The sequence below is a fragment of the Pieris brassicae genome, chromosome 7 (assembly GCF_905147105.1).
Source record: "Pieris brassicae chromosome 7, ilPieBrab1.1, whole genome shotgun sequence".
Taxonomy (NCBI): domain Eukaryota; kingdom Metazoa; phylum Arthropoda; class Insecta; order Lepidoptera; family Pieridae; genus Pieris; species Pieris brassicae.
The window spans coordinates 13786619-13801762 of NC_059671.1; the positions used below are offsets into that span (position 1 = coordinate 13786619).

The 15144-nt window shown below is 34.1% G+C and overlaps 1 protein-coding gene across 1 annotated transcript; it reads right to left on the minus strand.

Annotated features, from left to right (window-relative positions):
- Window positions 1-1239: 1239 nt before the first annotated feature.
- On the minus strand, window positions 1240-12941 carry LOC123712036. The gene is made up of 9 exons (XM_045664953.1): window positions 11682-12941; window positions 10529-10673; window positions 9451-9679; window positions 9007-9103; window positions 7121-7253; window positions 4596-4810; window positions 3637-3898; window positions 3495-3570; window positions 1240-2098 (listed from the first exon to the last, which is right to left on the minus strand). The coding sequence occupies exons 1-9, from the start codon at window positions 12939-12941 to the stop codon at window positions 1867-1869; spliced, it is 2649 nt and encodes an 882-aa protein (XP_045520909.1). The 3' UTR covers window positions 1240-1866.
- Window positions 12942-15144: the final 2203 nt, after the last annotated feature.

Below are 15144 nucleotides of genomic sequence, written 5' to 3' on the forward strand. Positions count from 1 at the left end.
TTTTTCGAATGATCTTTGAATAATATCTTAACATAATTATGATGTTTTTATATATAGCTTCAGCACCTTGGGAAATCCTCTTAGACCTAGACCTATGCGAACATATTTTTTTTTCATTCTATCAACACTTTGATATATATATGCAACATATATATAATTTGAATATCTCCTAATGTCAATTTGAATTTTCTATTTAATTCTCACTATTTAAAAAAAAAACAACAATTACATAAAAGTTACATCTCATCTTTAAATTATAAAATATTATTTATTGCTTCAACATATATACTCAGAAAATTGTTTTATCTATATATAGACTTACAATGTACCAGTTATCATAAAATTCATAACAAGATTAGTTAATACTCACTATTTAAATATTGTTCGTAGGTAAATGTAGTCAATAATCACAAACTATCGAATTATTGGTCACTGATCACGCCTTTTTGTAAAGGTATAGGTAATTTAACTTTATTGATATATTTTTTACTGTTTAAACCGAAATTTAAATAATTGTCAAATTTATTTTTGTTGCCATTAAACAATATTCAGTAGAATATAGTCATAAATATTAAATAAAATCTGTGTTTTTTATAAGTGTTTGTTAATAAAGCCTCATTTTAGAAAGCCTAATAGTAAATATATATAATAGGTTCGAATATTATATAAAAAATTTAAAATCTAACCCAATCTACGATTAAACTCTATAATAATTTGACTTAAACACTATGCATTTTCAAAAACGGGATAAAGCTATGGATTTCATACATTACAATATTAAAGCTTGGGAGTTATTAATCTAACATCTACACTTAATACAACAGTATTATGAAAAGTCTTGACACATTTGACACTTTCAGTACTGCGATCCACGACAGACCTTTTTAGTGTGACCGCTATCAAAGCTAAATAATTTTAGTACGGTACAAATACTGGGAAATTTTACGATACGCTCCCAAAAGAGATTTAACTAATCCAGCATAGAGCGGTCATTAGGATAACTTTCAAACACATTATATTTAAATGTATTTTGAGACAAAAGCATGGACTAAGGACTGCTTATTTAATTATTACTTTTCATATATAAATCAATAGATGAGAACTTTCACTGCCGTATGTCGAAATCCAATCCTATTTTGACTTACCGGAGTCATACTTGTAACAGTGATCTATTTCTGTAAAATAATCTTAATGCAACTGTAATCTGTAGTAAATACCATGGCTCTAATCTGTGGTATGTCATTTGAATAAGACTGTTTTATTATTGTTAATAAGCTTCACAAATAAATTATTGGGATTCCTTACTTCAAATATATATATACTAGTTGTATATACATAGAATCTCTTTGATCTGATACACGTTCCTTTTCAGACACAATTGTTTTCCTTTGAAATACAATCCTGTGTTAGCGTAGTAACTTTAATTCGTAGAACGATTGAGTTTTGAAGGTAATTTTGATGTGGCTGCTTCAATATAGTTAGCGATGATGTCGCAACCTTAAATCAAGATTGCCAGTTACAGAGTACCATCACAGCTATTCGTAATAATTGCCACCCGTACTAAGTGACAACAATATTACATCAGTAATTATATCTAGATATCATTATTTACGTGAAACCTCATTAACACGTTCTGATAAAAAGGGTCCCTGGATAGTTAAGATTTATAATTTGACCCGGGCTGACCGTATAATTATACACATTTTATTGACGTAATGTATTACTGAGAGACAGACATATCAAATGAATATGCGTTGCTTAACGCTAAGGAGTATTTTTTATGTCCACTTAACTTAAACTTACCGTGTATTATGGCCCCCAGGTCGTAAAAGGTTACATACAATTCTTAATCGATTTTATAAATTATTATAGATCTTGGCTAGAACAGTTAAGAGATTCCAATGTGCGAGGTGCTACATCCTCGTACGGGGCTACGTGAGCCGAAGCAAGGTCCTTAGACACTCTCTCTGCTGCACTCAACACGCGAAGAAGATTAAGTCCAGCTAGTTTCTTAAGCTCTTCCATATTCCATCCAGCTTCCATCAGCTCGGCGAATAATAGTGGGTATGATGATACGTCCTCCAGTCCTTGGGGAGTGCTATTGGGGCAATTTTATCATAAAAATAGTTGTAGGTATATATATTATAGCTAGTCTGGCCATAAATACTGTGACATAAAAACTTTCCTTTTTTTAAGTTTTGAATTATTTTGAATTTGGAACACGTATATTATTTTTCGCCAATACACATATTTTTTCGTGTTCATATTGTAATTACCGCCTTGCTAAAATGGCTATGGAGCCGTCGGTCATATTCCAGACACTCCAAAAGCTTGGTATCAGCCGGATGTTCGTATATCCTACTATCCATAGATACCACAACACTTCGTCTGTCGAAGACCAGAAAATCTTATCGCGAGAAATTAAGATTCCCGTTAGGACTCTGTCGCGTATTGTAAAACAAAACCTGAAACTCGGTGCTTATCGTCGATACACAGGACATTCCCTAAATCAATCTTTACAATTAAAGAGAGTGGATCGATCAAAATGCCTTCTGTCGCGATGCGCAGGCGAAAAGCATAGAAATATCTTCTTTACTGATGGAAAAATTTTCACGTTTGAAGAACACTACAATAAGAAAAATTATCAAGTGCTCAAGTGGTAGGAAAGGTACAACGCGGTGATCATCCTGCATCAGTGATGGTTTGGTGGGGCATGTCTCATCAAGGAGTCTACATATTTGTGAAAAAGTAGTGAAAACTTCAGCCAAAGTGTCAAGTATGTAATAATACATAAGTAATGATACAGTCTTGGATCATGTTGTGAAACATCACAGAATTACACTTTTTAAAAATATACCGTAGAATTTTCAGCAGGGATCTGCACCTGGTCGCAAGGCACGAACTACTTGGCCTGGCTTGAAACCAACGTTCCGGACTCTATAAGAGCTGAAGACCGGCCCTTATCTTGCCCGGTCATCAACGTTCTAATTATGGTCAGTTTTAGAGAACAGCATATAAGCCTGTTCTAAACGACATGGCGACGTTGAGTCTCTTAAAAAATATTGGGAGGAAGCAGTCGCGAAATTTCCCTTGGAAACTGTGGGTAAATCCATACATTCGCGACCAAACTGATATAGGCCTGTATAAAAGCGTAGGTTTTTTTTGCTAAGACTTTAATAAGTATGTAGTAGGTATAAATTTTAATAATCGTTAAAAATATATTTTCATTTGTAACAGAACTTATGGCTGGACTAGCTATATACTACTATAGTAGATTACTGTGTTTCGTTACACGTTTCACTAAAATGTGGCTTATCAAAATCGGTAAATAAACATGTATGAAATTAGTAACTCCACAGTTATATACCCAATTTTGCTTTGATGTTTACTAAAGCTCTTCTTTGCAGGACATACATTGTTTGTAAACAGTAATAAAAAGCAAACTTAAAAACAACGGATACTACATAATAAATTGTTTACAATTGTATGCTTACTAATTAATTCCGTCATATCCAGCACCGAGTCCGACGTAATCCACGCCAGCGACATCCCGTATGTGATTTATATGTGCTGCAAAAAGTTTTTCGTTTTAGCGCAGTGGGTGGCAAACAATAAAACACAACAGGGCGTTAGTACCTATAGCATCCTGTACTGTGGCTGACGTTCCGCAGGTGAGAAAGGAGGTATAAAAATTCACCATAATTAGACCTTTGTTTGCGGCCAGTAATCGAAGTACAGAGTCGGGTACATTCCGGGTCACGTTGCAGAGTGATCGTGCTGACGAATGCGAAAATAACACAGGAGCTCTGGAGACAGCCAGGGCATCTCGCATTGTACGTTCCGATACGTGAGATAAATCCACCAGCATACCCAGTCTGTTCATCTCCTTGATAACAACCTGTTAAAATGTTAAATTTTAATGATATTTTTATTGTAAACTGCCAATGTTTAAAATAATATCTGTGTATTTTTAATGTATGGAATTTCATGGTACAATTTAACCAATTTAGAAGTTTGGTCGCTTTTGTTCATGAGTTCTATGCAGTTATGCACTATGTTAATGTTCAAAAAATTTCCCCGAATGAGAGAAATTCATAGCAATCGACCCTATTTCCCGTAACCCCATTTTGTTAATATTTCGTAAACAATACAGTTGATGTTTAATGTTTAAGTTCTGCGTTACGCGCACTGAGTGCTTACAACAAAAGAAAGTATTGCGAAAAGTACAAAAAACAAATCAAAGAAAATAGCGTCGCTTGAAAGCTGGAGCACTTTCAAAGCAAAACGCCAGAACACGACTGGTATTACCTACATACTCTTGTTCTACTTCCTGTGTACTAATGTAAGCTTTGTGGGTATCCTATAGGTTACGTCACTCTAAAATACGGTCTACATTATAGCCATAGACTAACGGAGGATATTAGACTCGAGGAGATAATTCTGATCTTTCATAATTCTAACATTCTTAGCCTAAAATAAATACCTTCCAAACTAAACACCTATTTTTGCTATAATTTGAATCTAAGTAAGACGAGTGTAGAAATATTTTCACCACATATTAATTCACCACTTACACCGCATTGACTGGACCTTACCTTACCAAACGATGTAAGACCTCCTTTAAGAGGCTCCGGTCGATCCGTCGAGGCACACTCGGCCCAGGGGGTGTCACAAGAGGACGTTAGAGTTAAATACCGAACCCCAACTTGATACAAGGTCCTTAAAACTCCAAGTGATCCTCCGATTGCGTGCCCACCTTCGACCCCCACAAGAGAACATACGCGGTGATTAACGTGCGCCGCCAAAATATCTATAATTAAATATAGTCATTATTAAACCCATTACGGAAATTTCAAATCTTACGTAGTTTTTTTTGCGGGACTCTTTCTCACCGAAGTCTTATTTATACGGACGATAAAGATTGACTAAATTAATATTGTAGTTTGTAACTTATAAACTAAATACAATATATATAAAATAAGCGAATTCATTACTTTATCTACAAAACTCCACGTTTTGAGTGCTTATCGCCAGAGACAAAATTGACCAAAATACTAAAACATTCATAGTAAATGCTTACCAAAACGAATGCAAAAACCATACAGCCTATACTCGATTAATGTTATGCATACTGGCGCTTTGGGGTGTTTCTTTTTATTTACCATAACAAACAGGATACCTTATTCAGTAGTAAGCTACACATAGAATGATTCACTCGTTCATATTGTTCTTTTTATTAGAAAAATGTACGTCGATGAACAGCTGTTACGTTCTCACAACTGAAAATTTTTTCATTCCTTCGGCGCTAAACGCATCGCGTGCAGCCATTGCTTTCAAATAATATAAATTGCCTTATATAATAAAGTCTAATATGCATCAATACAACAATGTAGATACATTGATATTATTATTGAATCGTACTATCTAGAATCTTTTATTGTTGTTTGAAAACCTGATATGCAATTGCAGTTTGCAATTGTCTCCTTCAATAATAACAAAACAATAACTGTTTCACGGGAATTTGTAACTGTTTGCGGGTTTATTAGATATACGCTTTAAGTTGTAGAATTTTCTATATTCTGTAGTAGTTTTTTTAAATATAGAACCATTTACAAGTTATAGTTATTTGTGGTACAGGCTGTTATTTTATAAAATAATTCTAATGTATGTATAGTCTGGTATTTTGAATATAGAATACAAAGGAAAGATAGTGTGAATCTATGGTGTGAATGGTAATGCGTCGTTTTAAGTTTGTTATCGAAACCATTTAGGGGAAAACTTAGTATAATGTGGTGGAAATCGTTAAACCCATTCAAAATGGAAAACTTTCAAAACTTCGACAAAGACCAGCGCTTTTGTTATATCTTTGAACGTTGTTTTCCTAATTGCATATATTTTTTAGCTATGTATTTCATTTATTTTCATTGAAATTCCCTTTAGAATTAATTATATATAACCTAAGACGAATAATTAAGAAACGTAAAACTGGGAAATGAAATTTGACATCTATATATATATATATAGTATATATATATATATATATATTTATTGTATAGGCAATTGATGAACATATTAAATTGAGTTTGTTTTAAAGCTAATTTATCTAGAGTCTATTTTCGAAATATTTTCTGTACAAAATTCGACGTGTAATTTTTTGTCTATGCAACGTCCAGCTTGGAGAAACACAAAAAATATTTTTTACTAATGAAACCAGCCGGGCCTCTTTTCAACCAATTATTTAGTTACCTCTATCCAAATCACTGAAATACATTGTCTAAACAATAAATTAATTATAAGTATTGTTTGATATTTTTGATCATTCGTAATGAAAAGAGCCATTAATATTTCAGTCATTCAGCGTTCTAAGAAACGGAAACGGCATGAATAACGAGAGAATATCTATTACGAGCGCCATTAAGTAAGTAGAAGGTTTCTGGCAGCTAATTTGTTTGGTTATTTGTGTATCGCTGAGAGCGATAACCGCACAATGTTTCTGATGTTCGAACGTTGGCCAGAAAGGCTTTTAAAATGTATCCAAGATTGCTTTTTCTCTCTGCTTATGTAATGACATATTTTAGATGAAATGTTGAGTTGTGTTAGCCTTCTCTGCGATTATTAACTGTAAGGTCGCGTCGATATTTCTTTCTAAATACGTTATTCATTTTAATTTATTAGAAATCATAACAATCAAATGTTTATAGCAGTGTTTATAACTTTTTTAACCTTACGTAGGTTAGGTTACTTGTAATAATAACAATAATTAAGAATGAATAAAAGAAATTTAAAAAGTTTAAACTCTGTGGTTGCGATACTTATTCGTTGAGCGAGGGCAAAGGACAAAGCACCAGCTCTGGGGTCACCGGTCCTATGTACCAGGCATCAACTTAAATCTTTAATTAGCACCTGTAGCGTGTGTAGTAATTATTGCTAATTCAGTAAACTTTGCCATCATTTTGCAACGTGGTTTAAGACATCAAAATAATAATGTGCTAGTACCTGCTACTACTACTATGTTAATAAATGATATACTATCCGTAAATTGATGGTGGGATAATAGTATTGCTTTTACGAAAAACTTACTTAAAACAGACTTAACTATAATTAATCGTCTTTATCTTACCATCGGCAGACGTACAGAAGGTAAGTTCAGGGTGGTACTTGTCCGTCAGTCGCTGTATCAAGTCTATTTGTTCAAAGGTAAGTTGAACGGCGTCCTTGTGCTGGGAGTCGCACGGCACGTACGCCGCCCAGAACTAACGACAAAAATATTTCAATTTTCGAACGTATTTTATGTTTATGTAAATAAGGTTCTAATTTTCACTGTATGGAACAGTCAGTTAACTTTTTTTTAATAACAGAGAGCAAACGGGCAGGAGGCGCACCCGATGTTAAGTGATACCGCCGCCCATGGACACTATCACATCCAGAGGGCTCGCGAGTGAGTCCCTAAGACGAATTGGATAACTAGTAGGTAATCGATGTATGACTGAGCTCTGATAATACTTAATGTTATTCCATTCAATCAAAACTTTATGTATTATCAAAACTATCAAAACAGCTTAGAAAATAAGGTTTTATTGACAGTGCACAGAACAATTACTTAAATAATACTGACTCAAGATCGTCCGTTATTATCTGAAACAGTAGACTGAAAATTATGTATAGCCAAAGACCGGAAGCAACTCTGATTCGAAATTTAATCCTCAATTAGCCAACGATTGTTATAAGACTTACCCTTAGGTAGTGAAGAATCTTTATTATTTCCGGTACGGTTAAAAAAACTCGTTAAGTATGGCAGACGAAACCGATAAATTTTCATATTTGAGTCAATATGGATATATAATGGATATGTTTTCAAACCGAAATAAATATATATGTTATTTTTTATGTAATAGGAGGCAAACGAACTGGAGGTTCATCTGATGTTAAGTGATTACACTCACATTGCTAGAAGGCTCGCAAAGTGCGTTGTCGGCCTTTTAAGAATTGCTAAACATTTATTAAAATCCAATAATTATCAAGCTACGAATGAACTAGAAATGGCAAGACATTGTTACCTAGTAGGTAATCGCAAAATTTTAGTGTAAAAAGCAAAAATTCCTTTGGGATTAGTGACATCCATCATAATTTTTCATTGTCCTCCTACTACAGAGAATAGTTTAGTCCGAATATGACATGGAAGCAGCTAAGTACGAAGATAAATTACTACCACATTTAAAGTTCCCTTAGACAAAATACTGCTTAATGATCAACTATCTTGTTTTCTGGGTCGAGATAGTTTTTAAAATGTAAGTGATAAAACGTTACGCTGACATGCTAACAGAATGTGACAAGAGCATCGTATGCAGACATGTAATGCGAAACGTGATTTACCTACGGAATACACGGAATCAGTAAGTTCTTTATGGACGTATTTGCTGTATTCAATCTTGCAAAATAACTGAATCGTGATATTGAAATGTTTGAATTGCAGTAGTGATCTTATCTTGTTTTTTGTATGATTTTAAATATGGTTTGTTTAAGCATTTTATAGCGGAACAACTCGCGAAAAAAACAATCAATAAATCAACAACCTTCTTAGGTCCAGGCCTCAGATATTTGTTTCATGTTCATTTGTATTACATAAATAGACAAGTAGCTGATCAGCCTTCTGTGCCTGACGCACGCCGTCGACTTTTTGGATCTAAGGCAAGCCTGTTTCTTTACAATGTTTTCATTCACTGTTCGAGCGAATGTTAATTGCGCACATAGAAAGAAAGTTCATTGGTGCACAGCCGGGGATCGAACTTACGACCTCAGGGATGAGAGTGGCACACTGGCGAAATAATTAGCGTTGCGAATAATGACTCAGATTTTTTTCAACTTTTTAAAAGTTATAAGATACATGTTATAAAATAATATATCTATGTGTAATCCATACATTATATTACATTTATTATAATAATATTAGTAGACGCTACGTTTAAAATGTCATTTTATAACTAAAAATAGAAGATGTGTACTGACTTGGGCAGCCACTCGACCTTGCTTCAATCGAGGCAAATCAGTGTGACTCCACGAGCTCGTCGCCCACGGCGATATTGTTCGCAGGTCTTCGTCAAATCTGTATTTAATACCGTCGTATTAATTTGGATTAAAATAACTGTGGTTTTAATTAACAGCTAATTAATCATATATAATGGATACAACATTCAATTATCGTTGATGAGCGACCACAATTCTTTAAACAATTCAATTCAATCCGTTATCTGATTTACGTATTTAATAAGCAAAATTTGAAGAAAGTCATCGTATTTTAGTTTTTTTCATAATCATTAATATGTTAACTTTAAGTTCACTTGATTCTAACGGACTCTTATTTGTCAACTTTAAAAATATAATACCAATAAGCGCATGTGTATAAGCTTTATCGTAAGTGCGTTATTAAATTTAGAGAATTGCCGTACTGACCTAAAATCTTTAATTCTATTATGTAAGAATTTTCTGATATTCCACGGCAGGTCGTTGTGTCCGTCGATAAGTGGCGTGTCGTGTAGCAGTTGTTTGGCGAGCCGTAGACGCTCGTGTAGAGGCGCACCGGGCGGTGCTCGTAGCGCTAGTGGCCCAGCTACGCATGCTGTACCAGCTACTAGCACAAGAATTGCTACGCAGCACCAACGCCGTTGCCATCCTGACAAACCTATATGACAATGATAAATATATATATGAAGGTGTCAGTGACAATTTTAACTTCATATATCTGTCTTAATCTAATCTTTGCAAAGACGTTTATCTTTTGTAGAAAAAAGTATGTTTTAAAGTTTATTTTAAAAGATTTTACACTGTGCTAAATCAGTTATGATGTTGACCCTTTTTAAAACATTATATATTTTGTGATAACCTAAAAAAAACAAAAAATAAGCATACTTATATCTTAATTATGAGAATTACATTACCAAATATAGGTACTAAGCCATGTTTAACCAACGTCGACATAAAGATAGTAATGTAATATATGTTCTTTTGATATTTAAATTAATCGTCCTATATACATTTAATATTACCGTCTTTGTCGATTAGTGTAATATCAGCACATGGTCATATGCAAATCTGGGTGTAATTCTGGATATAACAATGATTGTTTCGACGACATTTCATACAAGAATACAATTATTACATCCCATTTTTATATACAACGAAGGGCATGAGGGCACTGATGTTAAATGATCACGAGTCACACAGCCAGAAGTCTCGCAAGTGCGATGCCGGTCTTTATCTTTATCCTAATCTAAATAAAATCCTAAATTACTAATAAAGTATTTTGTCCCTATTATATGTACGCGTAATGGTAACACAGGGGTAACACGGGGTCACTTGATACAGTTTTTATTATAAGTTCAAATGGAACATAACTACAACTACTCATGAACTTAATAGGGTGTAATGATCATCCTAAGAGATAGGGTTCACCGGTCTTCTGAGATGTACGACAGTTATATTACCGTTTCACGACGTCGACATTAGGGCATTTATTTTTATATATACTTACGTGAAGAGTTTCCTGTAGCAGTTGAACTGTGGCTGGTGGTCGAAGCTGTTGTGGTTGGAAGCCACTGCGCTGACTTGCAGGCACTGCAGGAGACCTCTTGCCCACGACTCGTAACGTCAGGCGCAGGGACCGCCTTTTTCTTACCCTTAAAGGGAGTTCATTTAAGTACTGTTTATGAATAAATTCTTAGCCCATTGTTTAATTTAACCAGTAAATTTCTGTCGTGACTGAACTAGAATTCGATTTTAAATCTCGCGGAGACAATTCATCCGGCCAACACCAAAAATTACGCAGGTAGAATTTCTTTTACTTGCAAATTTTATCGCAGAGCGAAAGATTGGAATTTTGTTGTAGAAACTTAAGACAAGTTTAGAACTTCAAGCACTTTTAGATTAAACTTGAGTTTTAACTTTCTCTTCATGTTTGCATTTTTGAAATCGGATGAAATATTAGTATAAATATTACGAACACTATGTGATAAAAAGAAATCAATTCACTAACGCACTTCAATCTGTAGTACTGAGAATAAAATATATATTTTTCTGAAAAGTAATCGTTTGACACATTTTCTATCATTTTAAGAGCACTTCACGACTTTAAACTATTCTGAATATTTATTTATTTGTTTGATGCAAAGACCTATCAAGCTCACAATAAGATTATAAATATAAAAATACATTTACAATTTTATTGATTAGACATAAAAATGCAAAACTTTTAATTGTATATTATTATACATTCGAATTACTATTATATTAAAGTCTGAGCAGTGTTGACCTAGTGGCGTCAGCATACGACTTTCATCCCTGAGGTCGTAGGTTCGATCCCCGGCTGTGCACCAATGGACTTTATTTTTATGTGCGCATTTAACATTCGTTTGAACGGTGAATGAAAATATCGCGAGGAATCTGGCTTGCCTTAGACGCAAAAAGTCGACAGCGTGCGTCAGGCACAGAAGACTAATCACCTACTTGCCTTTTAGATTAACAAATAATCATGAAACAGTTACAGAAACCTGAGGCCCAGACCTAAAAATGTTGTAGTGCCATTGACTTATTGTTTTTTTTATATTAAGGTATTCTGAATAGTTATTCCAATCCTCAAAAATGTATGTTTACATGCACATATTATATATATTAATAGTTCTACTTACATGTGTGTCAAAGAAAATAGGGGGTATTTTCTGCGTCCTGCCGGTGTCACACGTACACTGTGCATGAACCGGTCTATGCCCGTTTCCTATATTTCTGTCGGTTTCCATAAACGGTTGACCATTTTCCGAAATAATGTTATTTCGAGTGTTACCCGATCTCAGTGTGTTGTCTTCCGGCGACCAGGCTTCCGATCCTCTATCAGGGAATCGGTCCGTTGCAAAATCATTATAAGACATTTGCCTTCTTATTCCCCTACATCTACTTCTGTTGTCAAGAGTAGAAAATTTAATTGACGAATTTCTCGTAACGCTTTCATCATTTGTGTTTAACGTTCTTATGTTAGTGTTCTTCTGCGGTTTACACAAATCGCTATTGCAATCACGCAGTCGATCAAAGCACTGGTCAACGTTAGAGAAATTCGCGTAGGTATTAAGGTTTTCTTTAAAATCTGTCTTGGAATGCAAGCTTGTCGAAGAATATACACAACTTTGACTGTTCGTCCTCCGTTGCGTCTTATCGACGAGCGATAACATCGACAGCTTCCTCAGTGAGTTGGCGGAGCCGGCACTTATCTCGGCCAACTGCACCGCGTTCTGAGGTTTTTTCGACATCGCTTCTCCCCCGATTCTTTTCAAGTTCGATAGTTTCTTTTTTATTTTCTGTACGAGGGTGCTCGTTTGATCATACGATATAAATTGCTTTGAAATGTAGTTGGAAACATTTTTGCTTTTAATCTGTTTCCTGTCTAAGCTGCAATGCGTACCATTGATTAAGTTATTCCGCCCTGCGTCTCTTTTCATTCTTTCCATGTCGTAAACACTCAGCGTATGGCCCCGTTGTTTCGTGACGTCACGATGGCAGTTCAGATAATTATTTTGTTGCATATTACAATTACAAGCTAAGTCAAAGTCACGTTCTGATATGTGATTATTATAACATTGTCTCTGGGCGGCTAGCGCGACGCAAGCTTCACAATCAACACCGAGTAAGAGTTCAAGGCTTGTATTCCGTATGAAGCCGTCGCTGAATGTCCTCGATCGAAAGTTTGACGAATGCGGGGTATGCTCAGGTTCGAAGTCAGATATCATTATTGGTTCTGTTTCGTTTCGAGATATACAGTTCGCTTGATCGTCCATCATTGTTGCGACATCTCGGTTTACCTGGATGACCCTCGGCTGTCGAAGCACTCTGCTGTCACTTCGCACAGAGCAACGCGACGGTGACGGGGAAGGTCGTTTAAAATCATCGATTTGAATCATCTTTAATTTTTAGATTATACACCAACGCCCTGTAAACGGAAAACACTTTAGAACACGGCCTTTTAATTTATTAAACAATATATAAACTAGCTTGCGTTTTATTAAACATAAAAACCTTTTGTCTAGTTATATTGAGTTCATAAGGATAGCGTTGTCGCGTAGCGCATTATGAATTTCTATAACATTGTTATTATTATTTCTGTTAAGCACAAAATCGTAACAAAGTTAGCGATGGTCAAACTTCTAAGTGAATTAAATTCAAAGAACACAAGGGACGTCTCTGCGCGTAGCTGGCCGACAACAAAGTCATTTTTGTTTTATTGCTTCCGAATGACAGTTTTTATGATGAATGCCCATTTTAGCATTCATTATTATGATTTACTCGTAGCGATAAATACACGAAAATGCCTTTTTTATTTCTTTGACGTAATCAAGTAAAACAATTAAATACTTTATGATAATAACATAATTATTACTAAAGTGCGTTTCGAACATTATTGTATATTTACGTAAATTGTATCATAAGTATTGTTTTTGTTGGATTAAGTTAAATAATAACAATTAGAAATGTTCGCGTATTCTCAATTAAAACCAATGATAGTTTGACTGTAATAAATTAACAATGATAACATAAACTATGCGGAGTATATTGGTGTAACAAAACAAGCGACCATTTGTTAGAGACTAAGAAAAATGCTCACTCGTAGCTTTGGAAGCACACATCTCTTAACATTACTTTGTGTGCTCTGCGGTCTCCAGTAATCCTTACGAAAAATAGTGCGGATGTATCGTGTGTACTTTTTATTTATTATTACTATAATTTAGACTATAATATTTAATATACTATATTACATATTCACTAAAGCGTTTAGTATGTTTCCATATTTGATTTTACCAATAGGTTAGTAAAATGTAAACAGATAGGAACTCAAGTAACTGTAACTAGCAGTAAAACCACCCATTTACATCCCTACACTTAATTAATTTTTTTTCCTGTTTTGTGCTAATGTGATGGGCCAGTCCTATAATAATAATAACACTTATTATTATAGGACTGGCCCATTTTATAAATATTTGTTTCTTTAAGATTTCTAACAGTTTGTGAATATAGAAATGATTTGCAATATTATATATTAGCTGTGTCATTGGTCAACCTTCTCTAGTTTGGTTAGTCTACTTCAATAATTATACACAAAAATTGTTTTTTAATTCCAACCAGCAGTTAAGATAATGAATTTCAACCAAACAGGATTTATAATATAAAAAAGTATAAAAAATAAACATTTGAAGATTTTCTAAACTGATAATGTACTTATAACTTTTTTGTATCTGAATAGAAGTGAATAATTTAATTGTTGTTGTTTTATTGTAACATATTTTAAAATACTCCTTTACACAACACAATTACACTTAATAAAACACTCAAACATATACGTAGCAATGGAATTTCAAAAGCTGGTACAAATATACGTGATCTCAAAACACATGCAAACATTTTGTCTCAGTAAATATTTTCTTTCTTTGAGAGAGTTACTCTTTAATCAAAGAACGTAGTGAGGAGTGAAGCTAACTTTTATGAAAGTTCTGCTCAAAAGTGCATAATACTACCACTTGCCCGCGCGACTTCGTTCGCGTTGAAACTCAAGACAAGAATTAATCTCAATCAAATGTGTCTTCATTGCTTATGTCACTTAGGGTGATGTAGTTTTCTGCTGGTGTAATTACTTTCAAAATCTCTTTAGTAATTCCAGGTGTTATTTGATACAAATAAACTCACAAACATAATTATATAGACAAATGAGATAGATGATTATCAAAATTGGTTGATTGGACTTATTAACTAATTGAATGATCTTGTGGGCTATTTTAGATTAATTATTAACATAATATTCGCTAGAATAAATATAAATACTAATTTATTTAAATTTACACGAATATTTTGTCACTTGTTTAATAGACGTTATTGTCTTTATATTACCAGGTTACCAATAAAAAAGTACATATTCCGAAACACATAGATCATTGTGAATTTTCAAGTATGTAACAAACCAATACTCACATCAAAGTATGTATAAAAGACACATACATATAAAAGTTATTGGTTCCACAGGTGCATTTCTATCGAAACATCAGTCTGGTTAGAACACAGATGCATTTAAATAGGTGATTGCTTTTACAGCTACGAACGAGTCACGCGGAGTAA

What these genes read in the sequence shown, in the direction of transcription:
- LOC123712036 (XM_045664953.1), bottom strand. Translation starts at nt 12,941, where the DNA reads ATGATTCAAATCGATGATTTTAAACGACCTTCCCCGTCACCGTCGCGT. An exon ending in GTCTTACATCGTTTGGTAAG is followed by an intron (nt 3,899 to 4,595) that starts GTAAGGTCCAGT and finishes ACATTTTAACAG; the next exon opens with GTTGTTATCAAGGAGATGAA. An exon ending in CACAGTACAGGATGCTATAG is followed by an intron (nt 3,571 to 3,636) that starts GTACTAACGCCC and finishes AACTTTTTGCAG; the next exon opens with CACATATAAATCACATACGG.